The sequence below is a fragment of the Lynx canadensis genome, chromosome F1, assembly GCF_007474595.2.
Source record: "Lynx canadensis isolate LIC74 chromosome F1, mLynCan4.pri.v2, whole genome shotgun sequence".
In the NCBI taxonomy this organism is placed as follows: Eukaryota; Metazoa; Chordata; class Mammalia; order Carnivora; family Felidae; genus Lynx; species Lynx canadensis.
Genome location: NC_044319.2, coordinates 67,398,949 through 67,414,117, shown reverse-complemented (window position 1 = coordinate 67,414,117; position 15,169 = coordinate 67,398,949). Strand labels below are relative to the sequence as shown.

At 46.1% G+C, this 15,169-nt stretch overlaps 1 protein-coding gene across 1 annotated transcript in view; it reads right to left on the bottom strand.

The window, feature by feature from the left end:
• The window catches only part of GON4L (gon-4 like), a 72,752-nt gene extending 59,019 nt beyond the window's left edge, over positions 1–13,733 (bottom strand). Inside the window, 3 exon segments of the mRNA XM_030303274.1 lie at positions 4,638–4,823; positions 10,997–11,527; positions 13,681–13,733. Of these exon segments, the coding sequence (XP_030159134.1) occupies positions 4,638–4,823; positions 10,997–11,501 (691 nt within the window). The 5' untranslated portion in view covers positions 11,502–11,527; positions 13,681–13,733.
• Positions 13,734–15,169: the final 1,436 nt, after the last annotated feature.

Here is a 15,169-nt window from a genome sequence, read left to right as displayed (position 1 = left end):
TCTACGTCTCCCCCTCTGTCTGCCCCTCCTCCGCTTGCACTCTTTCTCTCAAAAATAAATAAACATTAAAAAATAATAATAAAATAAAAACAAAAAAGAATCTATAAAGTATATACAGCTAATAAATGAATTTATAGCAAAGTCACAAGATAGACTGATATACCCAAGCCTAGTCTATCTGTATGTTGGCAACAAACTAGAAGTTGAAAAGAAAAACTGACATAAGCATAAAAAAAAATGCATGTTTCATAAATCTAAAATATAAGTGAAAAATGTATATAGTAAAAACTACAAAATACTGCTAAGAGAAATTTTTAAACGTCTAAATAAATATATGTATCTTATATGAGTCTACGGATTAGTAGACTCAATACTGTTAAGATGACAACTTTCTTCCCAAATTGATCCACAGATTCATTTCCAATCAGTATTTCAGCAAGTATTTTTGAAGAAAAAAACAACCCAATTCTCAAATTTACATGGAAATGCAAATGACCTAGAATAGTTTAATAACCTTGTTTTAAAAAGGCGGGGGGGGGGGGGGCACCTGGGTGGTTCAGTCAGTTAAGCATACAACTTCCATTCAGGTCATAATCATGTGGTTCCTGAGTTCGAGCCCCACATCGGGCTCTGTGCTGACAGCTCAGAGCCTGGAGCCTGCTTCAGCTTCTGTGTCTCTCTCTCTTTCTGCCTCTCCCCGGCTTATGCGCACGCATTCTCTCTTTCTCTCTCTCAAAAATAACATTAAAAATAATAAAAAATAAAAATAAAAAGGACAAAGTGAAGATTCATACTACCCGACCTCGACACTCCCTGTGAAGTTATACTGATCGAGCCTGTGTGGTGTTGGTGAAAGGTTAGACACACAGATCAGTGGGACAGAACAGAGTCCAGAAAAGTCCACACTAATATGGCCAAGTGATTTTTTTACATAGGTGCAAAGGTAACTTATTTTTTCTTAATTTTTTAAATGTTTTTTTTAATTTATTTTTGAGAGAGACAGACACAGAGTGTGAATGGGGGAGGGGCAGAGAGAGAGGGAGACACAGAATCCGAAGCAGGCTCCAGGCTCCAGGCTCCAAGCTGTCAGCACAGAGCCCAACGCAGGGCTCGAACTCACAAACTGCAAGATCGTGACCTGAGCCAAAGTCGGACGACAAACCGACTGAGCCACCCAGGTGTCCTATGTGCAAAGGTAATTAAATGGAGAAAAAATATTTTCCAAAAATAGTGCTGAAATAAGTGAACATCCACATGCAAGAGAGTCTCAAACATACCTCACACATGATGATACAAAAATTAACACGGTTCATACACCTAAATGTAATATGTAAAACCATACAACTTGCAGAAAAGAAACTCTGTGACCTCAGTTTGGGCAGAGTTCCTTTTCTTTTTTAAATCATTTTTTTTTTAAGTCTGCTTTCCTCCCAGTGTTCAGCTCGACCTCACAACCCTCTGAGATCCAGAGCCTCGAGGTTCCCCAACTGAGCCAGCTGGGTGCCCCAGGATTAGGCAATGTTCCTTGATATGACACCAAAACCATATTCCACAAAAGTAAATCCTGGAGTATCTCCCTGTAGCTAACACTAAAACAACGTGAGCAAGATAACGACAGTACTGCATTGTAACTCAAATAATAAAATAAATATCTCAGTCCACACTCACATAAAAATTGAAAAAATAAATAAATAATGAAGAAGGGACAGGTCCTCTTTAAAGTTTATTTCTTTTCAGGGAAAGAGAGTGAGAGCATGTGTGAGCAAGGGAGAGGTGGGGGGAAGAGAGAGAATCCCAAGCAGGCTCCATGCTATCAGTGCAGAGCCCAACGCAGGGCCCAAACTCATGAACTCCTGAAACATGGGATTATGACCTGTCTGAGCCAAAATCAAGAGGCGGACACTTACTTAACTGACTGAGCCACCCAGGTGCCCCAGGACAGCTCTTCTTTATAGAAAATCCCAATTAATAGAAGTAGAAGCCATGAGAGAAATAAAAAAATTGCCATTAGAAGAACACAGTAATGGAGCATCTGGGTGGCTCAGTTGGACATCCGACTTTGGCTCAGGTCACGATCTCATGGTTTGTGAGTTTGAGCTCCGCGATAGGCTCTCTGCTGTCAGCACAAAGCCTGCTTTGGATCCCTCCCTCTCTCTGCCCCTCCCCTGCTGGTTCTCTCTCTCTCTCTTTCAAAATAAATACATAAAGTTAAAAAAAAAAAAAAAAAAAGCCTGTTACAGGCAATCTACCAATGGATGCTAAAATTAGTGGACAAAGATTTGAAGATGAACAGGATAGACGCATAGTTTTAAAGTATTTCCTGCAAGATATGTACTAATTACAAAAGGAATGAAGGCAAACAACAGAACAACGAACTAACATTTCACCAAAAATGATCTACAGATGGCCATAAACACATGAAAATATGCTCTGGAGCATTATTCCTTGGGGAAATGCAATTGAAAACCAGGAGGAAATACACCTAGTAGAACGGATAAAATTAAACGTCTGACAGCGGCTGGCTGGAGGCTATCAGCTGCAAATCTCACATACTGCAGGTGGGAGTGTAAGATGGTCCGGCCACCCTGGAACACAGTTCAGCAGTTTCTTACAAAGTTAAACATAGGGGCACCTGCGTGGTGCAGTCGGTTGAGCGTCCGACTTCAGCCAGGTCACGATCTCACGGTCCGTGAGTTCGAGCCCCGCATCGGGCTCTGGGCTGATGGCTCGGAGCCTGGAGCCTGTTTCCGATTCTGTGTCTCCCTCTCTCTCTGCCCCTCCCCCGTTCACGCTCTGTCTCTCTCTTTCCAAAAAAAAAAAAAACATAAAAAAAAAAAAAAAAAAACAAAAAAAACAAAAAAAAAAAAAACAAAGTTAAACATAAACCATAAGCCCCAGCAATGACACCCTTAGTTACTTACCCCAGAAAAATGAAAATTTATGTCTATCAAAGACCTACATGTGAATATTTATAGCAGTCTCAGGCAAAACCTGGAAACAATCCAAATGCCCATCAACTGGTGAACAGGTAAACAAACTGTGGTCCTTCGTTGGAACAGAATGAATACTACTCAGCGATGAAAGCACGAATGAATCTCAAAGGCATCAGACTAGGTGAAAGATACCAGAGGCGCAAGGCTCCGTACTGTATGACACCACACGCGTGATAACACCGTGGAAAACGGGAACCTGCCAGAACAGAAGGGAGACTGGCAGGTGCCAAGGGCGGAGGATGAAGGCCTGCAGAGGGGAATGAGAGAACTTCTGCGGTCAGAGAGACATCCCATATGCTGATGGTGGTGGCTGTTACATAATTTTTCTTAATTTTTAAAAAATGTTTGTGGGGCGCCTGGGTGGCGCAGTCGGTTAAGCGTCCGACTTCAGCCAGGTCACGATCTCGCGGTCCGGGAGTTCGAGCCCTGCGTCGGGCTCTGGGCTGATGGCTCAGAGCCTGGAGCCTGTTTCCGATTCTGTGTCTCCCTCTCTCTCTGCCCCTCCCCCGTTCATGCTCTGTCTCTCTCTGTCCCAAAAATAAATAAATGTTGAAAAAAAAAAAAATTAAAAAAAAAAAAAAAGTTTGTTTATCTATTTTGAGAGATAAAGCTCGAGCAGGGGAGAGGCAGAGAGAGAGAATCTCAAGCAGCCTCCACAGTCAGCACAGGGGCTTGATCACATAACCGTGAGATCATGACCTGAGCTGAAATCAAGAGTCAGACACTTAACCGACTGGGTCACCCAGGTGCCCCTAGAAGTCTTTACTCACTTGTGCGTATGTGTTATAATTCACAATAAAAAAATACAATATTTAGGGGCACCTGGGTGGCTCAGTCAGTTGAGCATCCAACTTCGGTTCAGGTCGTGATCTCACAGCTTGTGGGTTCAAGCCCTGCGTCCGGCTCTGTTGCTGACCGCTCAGAGCCTGGAGCTGCTTAGCATTCTGTGTCTCCCTCTCTCTTTGCCCCTCCCCCGCTCACACTTGCGATCTCTCTCTCTCTCTCTCTCTCAAAAATAAATATTAAAAAAAATTTTTTTTTACGTACAATATTTCAAACAAATGTAAAGAGGCCTAATCCTATGACCTAGCAATTACACCCAAGGAAAATCAGGTGCAGACGCTCACCCAGACACCTGCAACAGGACCATCCACGGCAGCACCAGTCAGAGTAGCCTGCAACTAGAAACCATCCTAATGCCCGGTAAGAGCTGATGGATTAAGAAATAGTAGAACACTCCAACAGGCTACTACACAGCAATGAAAACGAGCAATCCACAAGTACGTGCAGCAACGGGGGCCAATTTCATAACACGACAACACAAGTGGAAAAAGGCAGTCACAAAACACACATACATATGATTCCACTCATAAAGTACAAAACAGGTGAACCAGGAAGTCAGAATAATGGTCCCGCAGGGGTGGGGTGTTGGTAGTAACTGAAAGGGAGGGCCCTGGGTACAGGTAATATTCTGTTTTTGATCCAGTTCCTGCTTGCATGGGTGTTTGCAATCTCTGAAATTCAGTGAACTTGGATCTCTTAAGATACGTGCAGTTTTCTCCACATTGTGCTTCATACTATACTTCAATAGAGAGGATTTTTTTTTTTTTAATTAAAAAAGAAAAAAAGAGAAACAAAGCCTACCCATCGGAATGAAGAGTCCGCCGTCCTCTGTCTCATCCTCAGCTTGCGGAGCCAGAGTCCCAAGTGGCTTCTCTTGGGGACAGGCACAGACATGTGACGGAGGGGACTTCCCAGGCAGGGCTCCCGGTTTGGCAGAGTGGGCGCCTAGAGGCAGTGAAGGCATCTCCCCTCCAGACTGAGGTTTTCCTGGAAGAATCACAAGGGTTGCTCCACACTGTGCCCATTTGCAATCATACCAGGTTGCAGAAATCAGCATTTTGTTATAAAGTCCTCTTCAGCTGGGTAATTTCATTAATGATGCACATACCACATAGGTATTCCTCTCTCTTAAAGACAGTATCCTAAGAAAAATACCGAAATCAAAGCTCAGATCCAATTTGCTCACCTAATGTCAGGGAGCTGAACCAGGTAATTGCTAAGGTCTTTCTACTTCTAATATGCTTTGAGGTATGCATTTTTTTCCTATGGAGAAATCAGAACCATAATTGTGGGGTGGGGGGTGTTATACTTCTGATGACAAAGGGACATTTTATATGGACAATCATTAACACCACATTTAATCTCTATAAATGATATCCATTACAAAATGTCCTGAACTTTCTGACTCTGTAAATTTTACAGAGCAGTTGAGTAAAAACCACCATCAAATTATAAATACGTGGTTGATTCTATGGTTCACTAGATAACTTTCTCCTTTTCATCTCAACTCTTCATCAGTGCCATCGTTGCTTCTTCTGGGGAAGATGGGGTGTTCAAAAAGCAAAGCATTCATGCTGTATCAAAAGTAAACATTAGAACCAAGTTGTCACCAGAAGAAGAATACATACAGGCTTGTGTACGGGCGGAAGATCTAGACTATACACAAGGGACTGCTGAACTGCCTGCCTGCTTCTAAGACAAAGACCTGGGGTCCAGAGGACAGAGTGAAGGGGTGCCTAACTTTTCACTATGCACCCTCTGTATTTATGAAGTTCTTCCATGTCTGCATATCATAAAGTCAAAAAATTTTAAGGGGCACCTGGGTGGCTCAGTTGGTTAAGCGTCCAACTTTGGCTCAGGTCATGATCTTGCAGTTTGTGGGTTCGAGCCCCGTGTCAGGCTCTGTACTGACAGCTCAGGGCCCGCTTTGGATCCTCTGTCCCTCTCTCTCTGCCCCTCCCCGGCTCGCTCTCTCTCAAAATTAAATAAACATTTTTAAGAAATCCATTAAGAAGGAAGATCTCATAAAATAAAAATTTTTTTTTCAAAAAAAGATCAGGTTGTTTATCACTGAGCTCTACCCAAAGTAGCCTCTATACTCTAGACTACTACCTCATCGACATGGCCAGTTTCAACTGGCGTAAACAGGATTTGAAACCGGACCACCCTCCACACTCCAACAGAGAAAAGAAGTTTTAGTTTTAAATTAAGTATGAATCAATCATTGACTGCGTTTACTCTTCAATCTTCCGTCCTCCATTTCTGGAGCCCATGGTTACTCCATGACGTCAAAACATCTGAGGGCTTTTGCTTTTAACGGGGACTGGACAAGAAGTGAAGCCCTGAGTCCGTCAAATCAAAAGTTCCTCTCAGTCAAATACCTTAGAAAAGAGAACTTCAATCAACAGCACAGCGTAGTGCTCTCATTTTTAAAAAAATTTTTTTAATGTTTATTTATTTTTGAGAGAGAGAAAGAGACAGAGCGTGTGCAGGGAGGGGCAGAGAGAGAGAGAGGAGACACAGAATCCAAAGCAGGCTCCAGGTTGTCTCTGAGCTGTCAGCACACGCCTGATGCAGGGTTCGAACTCGTGAACCAAGAGATTATGACCTGGGCCGAAGTCAGATGTTTAACCAACTGAGCCACCCAGACGCCCCAACATAGTGCTCTCATTTAATCAACAATCTTCATAATTTTTAGATTAATGGTGTCAACATTTCAAAACTGAACCAACATAAAAGACGTTTTAAACAAACATACGAAAAGCTCACTTTGGTAGCTAGTTTCCATCGCTACTTTTACTACGGAAAACACATCTGGAACTACTCTAACACTGTCCCTACCGTTTATAGGCTGCACCAGTCTCTACATAGAGAAAATGTTCCTTTTTATTTTTCTTTTTTATTTTTTCAGTTGTATTTAAGTAATCTCTACACCCAACAAAGGACTCAAACTCGACCCCAAGATCAAGAGTCACACACTCTTCCAACTAAGGCAGCCAGACACCCCGAAAATGTTCCTTTCCTATTACCCAATCATGTTGCTTCTCAACTTAACTCTCCTCTCAGAGAACCCCCACAGGACCCCCGCTTTTCCTTCCCTCTGTCCATGTGCTGGAGGCTGAAAGCCCCTAGAAACGGAAGCTGAGAAGAGTAAGACAGACCCAGAAGGGAAAGCCTAACACAGAGCACATCTGTAACTTGCTTACTGCCAGCCTAAGAACTGCGAATGGATAACATGAAAGTAATTCGCTGAGAAATGCCCAAGTCCACTAATTACGAGCTGAAATCTGCCGAAGTTAATCATTTTTACAAAACAGAAAAAAAAGCACGAGGAGAAATTAGATCATATAAATCAATTTTAAAAGAACAATTAAAATTCTGAAGACAAAACAAGAGGCTGGGGGTGGGGGGAAAAATTCTGTTAGAACACACACCAGTGCAGATGGAGTTTAATCCCTAGCACCTGCAGCCTAGAAACGATTTAGCAGGTGCACGGAATGTAACAACTCTAACAACTCGCTGATCGGGTAGCCCTGGGACATGTGTTCCTAAACCCTCGGAGACGTCTGACATGTCCCACAGTACGAACCCTTATATTCTATGTTCTTTCCCATACACACCTAGGGTAGTTTAATTTATAAATTAGGGAGGTTACCAATAACTAATAATAAAAGAGAACAATTAAAACAATATACCGTAAAAAGTTACGTGAACGTGCTCTCCCCTCTCAAAATATCTTCCTGTCCTGTACTCACCTTTCTAGTGATGACGTGAGATGATGAAATGCCTATGTGAGGACAGGATGTGAGGTGAGTGACGCAGCCTTGTGACCTGGTGTTAGGTCACTACTGACCTTCTGACGACAGTACGTCAGGAGGATCATCTGCCTCCAGACCGAGGTTGATTACGGATAACTGAAACTACGGATAAAGGAGAACTACTACACTTCAACCCAGGCTTTTTTGTCCTTGTTTTTGTTTTTTTATGTACTCATAATACTAAAATGTTACTTACAAGAGAACAAAACAACTAAAAGAACATACAATAAATTTTTCTTAAGGTTTCTTTTTTTTTTAATGTTTATTTTTTGAGAGAGAGAGCACGCAAGATCACGAGCAGGGGAAGGGCAGAGAGAGAGGAAACACAGGATCGGAAGCAGGCTCTGCACTGACAGCAGAGAGCCCAATGTGGGGCTTGAGCACGAGAACCATGAGATCATGACCTGTGCTAAAGCCAGACACTTCACTGACTGAGCCACCCAGGCACCTCTTTAAGATTTCATTTTTAAGTAATCTCTACACACAACGTAGGGCTTGAACTCACAACCCTGAGATCAGGAGTCACATGCTCTACCGACTGAGCCAGCCAGGCACCCCTGTACTAATTTTAGTAGTAATTACTGGGTGATTTTTTTTCTACCTTAAATTTTTCAGTATTTTTAAAAATGCACGTATATGAATTTTTAGTCTTCTTTTCTATTTTGTATGTTACATTTCTTTTTTTATGTTTTTAAGTTTATTTATTTAGAAAGAGAGCTTGTGCACACGAGAGAGAGAGAGAGAGAGAGAGAGAGAGCGAGCGAGAGCGCGCACACAGGGGGAAGAAGCAGAGAGAGAGGAGAGACAGAATCCCAAGCAGGCTCTGCACTGCCAGCCAGAGCCCAAAGCGGGGCTCTCACAAACCGTGAGGTCACTACCTGAGCCAAAATCAAGAGTCAGATGCTTAACCAACTGAGCCACCCAGGCACCCCTTGTATATTACATTTCTATTCAGCAAAAATTAAACAAAAAGTTACTTACGGAGAGAAAAAGGATTCTGGACAGACACTCTCATAAGGTCCTTCTTTTCCAGGTATTGCTTGTATACACAGCTCATTACAGTGCAAGATGGTAGAATTCACTTCTAATCATCCAGCCTCGTGAGGGGGGGTGGTATTACAGCTGACCGCAAACAACGAACGTTTATCTCATTCACCCACACTTGGACCTCTGAAAACTAACCCCTGGAAACGTGTGTAGACCCCACTCCTCATCAGCAGGTGACTCTGAAGCCCTGGGGGATCGCCCACCCCGCCCTACTTGACTCCCGGGCCCTTTCCAGATCCGCTGCCTTCACGTCACAAACACGCCCGGGCCTGAAGGAGACATTTCAGTGGCCCTGCTGTCCCCCAGGGCCATGTCCACCCTCCTGCTGTGGAGCAGACACTGCTGCTCTCCTCCTCCCTCGCCACACCTCCTCGTCCCAGAAACTCCCCTGCACCCTCTCCAGTGTAGCCTTCCGTCAGGCCCCATCCTCCTCTTTCCCTAGTCACGAACTTTCAAATGAAGTGCCTTGCTCTGGACACTCCTCCTTCCTGAGATTTCTCCTATCACTTCCCCAGTTTTCCCTCTCTGCCATCTTCTTCCTCAGCCTTAGGTTGTCAACTTCCTCCACGTTCCTTTCCACAAAGAAGCACAACTCACACTTTGAACATTTCTACTCCGTCTCACCAAACTCCAATCTCAGAGTTGTATTTTATCTTGACGGCCCCAAATCACCTCAGGCAGCACACATGGAAGGACGAACTCCTCTCCAAGTGCCTCAGTGCCTGTGCCTGGAAGATGTACGACCAGCACTGGGGCCAGAGAACTGAAACGATGCCAGTCTCTGAGCAAGACTAATTCTCCCTTCTGATGTCTCTAGGGTACGCCTTTTTTTCTGACCTCACTGCCAACATCCCAGACTGACCCCTCTGTAAGGTCTCATGGGGAAGCCAGCAAGGCTCTGTGTCATCCGCACCCGCACTGCCCCTGGGAAGCCCTGCTACATGCCCGCACAAACAGCACCTCAGCGGGACGGCGGAACCTCCGGGGGACGGCGGAACCTCCGGGGGACCGCGGAACTTCTGCGGGACCGCGGATCCTCCGGGGGACTGCGGAACCTCTGCGGGACTGCGGAACCTCTGCGGGACGGCGGAACCTCTGGGGGACCACGGATCCTCCGGGGGGCTGCAGAACCTCTGCGGGACGGCGGAACCTCCGGGGGACGGCGGAACCTCCGGGGGACCGCGGAACCTCTGCGGGACCGCGGATCCTCCGGGGGACTGCGGAACCTCTGCGGGACGGCGGAACCTCCGGGGGACGGCGGAACCTCCGGGGGACCGCGGAACTTCTGCGGGACCGCGGATCCTCCGGGGGACCGCGGAACCTCTGCGGGACCGCGGATCCTCCGGGGGACCGCGGAACCTCTGCGGGACCGCGGATCCTCCGGGGGACCGCGGAACCTCTGCGGGACCGCGGATCCTCCGGGGGACCGCGGAACCTCTGCGGGACCGCGGATCCTCCGGGGGACTGCGGAACCTCTGCGGGACGGCGGAACCTCCGGGGGACCGCGGATCCTACGCAGGGCTGCAGAATGTGCTGCTCCACCTCCTCCCCTTCCCCGCTCTATGGGACCCCACCAACCCAGCCAGTCCCAATTTCAAAAATCCGAATGACCCGTACCAGACACCCCAGCGCCTACATATTGCCTTCAACTGCTCCAAATGGATAATATGTTTATGTCTCGTCTTCCCAGCTACCCTAGAAAAAAGCTTCCTGAGGGGAGAACTATGCTTTCTGCTTCTCTTACTTGTGAACCAGCCATCACCTACAGGACGAGGTCCAATGCTTGAGCATGAAAAACGAAGCCCTTCACAGTCTATACACAATCCACCACCCGGAAGTCATCTCTCACTTCTTCCAAGCAACCCCCTCACCATCCTCTTCTGCCTCGGCGCCTACTACTCTTGGCCTAAGATACCCCCTGCCACCATCTGTCAAACTACAACTCCTCCCTCAAGGGTTACATCATCTCTTCAGAGCCCCGCCCAAAGTCCCAGGCAGTAGTGTCTCCTTCAAGCGGCTGCCTCTCCTCCAAAAGCCCTGCTGTACAGACACAACTGAATCACAAAAGGCCACATAGTTCACCCCTAGAAAGGAAAGAAAAGGATACAGAAGAGGATCTAGGGAAAGGGAGGGAGAAGGTCTCCACCCACTCATAAAGTTCACTGCCGACCCCCACGAGCTCCACAGTCCCAATCCCACACTGGGTCAGTTTCCCCTTTCAGAAACACTGCTTTGTAAAGGAATGCCACCTAGCACCGACCGGGGAAACGTGGCTTAAGACGTTTCATATCTTACCTCCTTCTTCCTTGACTTCTTCACTAGGCTCTCCTGAAAAAGGCTCCTTTGTAACAGGATGATCTCCTCTATCTTCTTGGGGAACTGGCCCAGGCCTGAGTGCAATCTTCTTCCCTCTCCTTGAGCCAGGGGCCTGGAGCTTTCCTTTACCAGTATGTACAATAAGAGGCTGAGAAGACTCCAAGGAAGGTAGGGCGATGCCCTGAGAGATGGCCGCGTCAACAGCTTCCAGAACTGGTGCGTTTGTGTCCTGGGTGAACACCCTGGAGCTCAGAGGTGGATCCTCCTCGCCAAGCTGATTTCCTGCCTCCTGCACGGACTGCACTTGGAGGCCAGCCGCTCTGCCATGACTTGGACCCCCAGAGAGTGACGCTGACCCCAAGTCTTTCACCTGGTCAGACACTGGTTTAACAGCGGACTCCAGGTCTAGGTCCTCTTCCTCCTGGCTGCCCTGGTGCTGTGGGGACCCAGTCACCGTAGTCCTTCTCTTCTTACAGGGCAACATTGTACAAGTCCCACCTGGGTTCCATCCTGAAAGGAGAAAAGCAAGTTCTTATCACCTTCATATTAATTAATGATAACAGCATTTCTTCAAGCACCTTTCCACTTATTCATGTTCAGTCAGGGACACAGTACTTTATACCAAATGCACAACTTCCCGTTTTTTTTCTTTTTTTTTTTTTTTTTACATCTATTTATTTTTGAGAGACAGAGTGAGACAAAGTGAGAGTGGGGGAGGGGCAGAGAGAGAGGGAGACACAGGATCAGAAGCAGGCTCCAAACTCTGAGCTGTGAGCACAGAGTCCGATGTGGAGCTCCAGCCCACAGACCGTGAGATCATGACCTGAGCTGAAGTCGGACGCTCAACCAACTGAGCCACCCAGGCGCCCCCGCAACCTCCCATTAGATGGGAGAGGAGTGACTGTGGTCAGAGTGCCGGGTTCAAACCCTAACTCCACCACCGATTAGCATGTTATCTTGGCTGAGCAACTTAACCTCTCTAATCTTCAGTTTCCTCAACTGAAAAAGATAGTAATTGTTCTTACCTCATAGGGTTGCTCTAAAAATCAAACAGTAAGTGATTAGTAAACGTCAGTGATCGTTACTATCAGGGAGGCAGAATAGCATGATGCTGAGAGCAAAGTGGGAGTCAAACTGTCTGCATTTGTTTCCCAAGTCAGCTTCTCTCCAACTTTCTGAAACTGCATAAATTACTTAACCCGAATCTCAGTTTCTTCAGCTATAAAATGAAATAAAAACAGCATCTATGTCATTAAATAGTAATTTATCACATCAATAATGTTTGCTATTGCTGTTTTCATAAACAGGTAGTCCCATCAACAGAAACAACCCAAAAGCAAAGTGTGGTTGTTTAAAAAGGTTAAGCTATATTAATAGAAATTCTGTTTTGAAATGAGATTCCTATCATTCTCTATGCTATGTTACTTCTCAACTCTTGGCCTCAATTCCAGTTTTCACATCCTAAGGGCAACAATTGGAGGGCATCTTCTTTTACATTCTTATAGCACCTGTTTGTAAACCTCTTTTACAGTATTTATCACTTTTGTTATTCTCTTGTCTGTCTCCTTCCCATCTCTCCTTCCCTCAAAACTACGTGCTCTTTGAGGAAAAGGATTCTTTCAACTAGTACCCCTAGTACTTGGCAGGATGTGCCTACTGGATACTCAGTGAATGCTCCCTGAAGAAATGAAATAATGAATGAAAGCGCATGAACTTCTGAACTTCCTATCCCTAGCTTATCCTATGCATTTGGACCACGAGTTAAGCATCGTATAGAAAATGACTACATCATTCTACCCAGAAAAACTTTACTCTCATTAAAATAGGTCCAAGAGTAAAATAAGTTGCCTAGTGTTATGCTAACAATGCTCAGGCAAAGTCTGAATGCCCATCTATCAGAGCACTACATGAAAGCCTGGACTAGAGGAGTAAGAAAGTTCTCTTTCAGTCTCAACTGTGATGTTATTTTAAACCTCCCTAATTCAGGAACGCCCGGTTGGCCCAGTAAGTGGAGCGCAGGACTCTTGATCTCAAGGTCATGAGTTCCAGTCCCACGCTGGGGAGATTACTTAATATAAGTGAAATAAAAACTTTTTAAAAACAAATAAAATAAGCCTCCCTAATTCAGGCACCAGGAAATCCCCACCCCAAAATCAGCTGATGTCCTTTTCTTAGTTATTAAAGACTTTGTCGACCCCCGTGAGGGAGGGCGGTGAGGTTAAGAGATGGACTGGGAGCAGCTAGAAGAGTCCTACATTTCAGAGATGAATGACAGCTTCAAAAAAGAAAAAGGACAGAAAGAAGGCAGCTACTAGTCAAAGTCAGCAGCGCGCAGAGATGGGCTCCAGACACTTCGAACGCAGCAACCCTAAAAAGGCCCCCGCTTTGGGAACTCGAGTCACCCTTAACAGGGTGAATGAACGCGACTCCGGGGCAGCGCCAGCGCAGGCCGGTCCGGGGAACAGATTTCACCAGGGGGTCCTGAGCGCGCTTCCCACCGCGGCGCCGAGAACCGGCCGCGGTCCCCACGCCCCGCCAGACACCTTCACGCTCCACCTCCTGTCACGCACCCCACGCCAGCCCTCAGGCCCGACCCCTCGGCCCGGACGTCCAGCTCCCACCCGCCTCTTCCCGCCCCACCGCACGCGCCCCGCCGCCCTCACCAGCCGACCAGATCCCGCGGAAACCCAACTCCGCTCCCGCCGGAAGTCAGCCAACGGCAGCGACCGACGTGCGCGCCCCCGAGGCGCGGTGCGCGGCGCCAGCCAAGGAGCATGCGCTGACCTCCAGGCGCCATGCTAGGTGCGGGCGGACTGAAGCCGGCACGTCGGTGGTTGGCGAAAGAATTTAAAGGAATGTCTCGCTTTGAGCTGTCCCACTCAAAACAAAGCTGGGGGTTGCAATTCAGTGGCTTAGGTTGACATCTCTCTAATCCTTCTCGCCGCGAGATACCAGGAATCGGGACCGAGAAATGGCGAACTCATAAAATCGCAGAAAGAGGACTCCTGGCTTACAAATAGTGCGGTTTTCTGAATAAAGTGAATGCAATCTTGAACTCAACCCGTAGTGATTATTGATGCTGTATCATACTCTTCATTTCACAAAATGTTTTCATTTACGTTATCATAGGTGATTTGATCTTCACAAGAAACCCGATGGGACAATGTATATTATACCTCCCAATTTACACGGAACAGAAATTTCTGTCTCAGCTGGAAAGGTGGTTTCACAAAGACACACAGCTATCAAGGGGAATCGGGCATCCTCTAGCTTCTAGTGCCATGATCCAGTGCCCGGGAAGGTGCCTGGGGCAGAGAGTCGATGTTCATTAATTCAATACATGGGTTTTGAATGATTCCTAGAACCATGTTCTTTACACTTTTCTAGAAGGACAATGCCGGAGTTGAAAAAACACTGTCTCAATTTACAGGTGAAGCATCAACAAATATTTATGCACTTAAATAATTTGATCCTGATCCTGTCTGTAAACAAGATGAAAGCATCCACAGCCAAAGAGAGTGAAATTGAGGTAATCGTGGAGATTACTGCCAGTAGTCTATAACCTGAATCACCCTACCTCTCCCAAATGCCAAGGAAGTCTCTAGAAGGTTGGAGTTTTGTCTGTGTCCTGTTTTTCAACCTGCAGAATACACAGATCTGTTGGTTTGCTCTTGTTCTGCCCTTATCTCTCTCTCTCTCTCTCCCTCTCTCCCTCTCTCTCTCTCTCTCTCTCTCTCCCCCTAAGCAGCCCTATGCACTTGAAGCTTTTGGAAGAGAAATAGCCACTACCTTTGACACACGAGCCTTAAAAAAGAAAAAACAAAAAACAAAACAAAGCTTTAATTTACACACCACAAAATCCATCCGTAGATTGTAGAATTTTGCTTCTACAATTATTCCCAGCAACTTTTCAGAGTTATGCAACATCACCTGGTTTAGTCTTTAATCAGAGCTGCTGAAGTTTAAATAAGTTCCCATAATAACCTTTAGCGGTCTCAGAAATGCCTAACAATAATGGCAAACGATACTGAAATGCAGGCAGTATAGAATTTTCTTTTTCCAAAATGCTGGAGTCCCTGTCATCCAGAACATTCTGCCGCTATATTAAGCCCCGGAACCCGGAATCACAGGATGCATAGGACCTCAGATGAA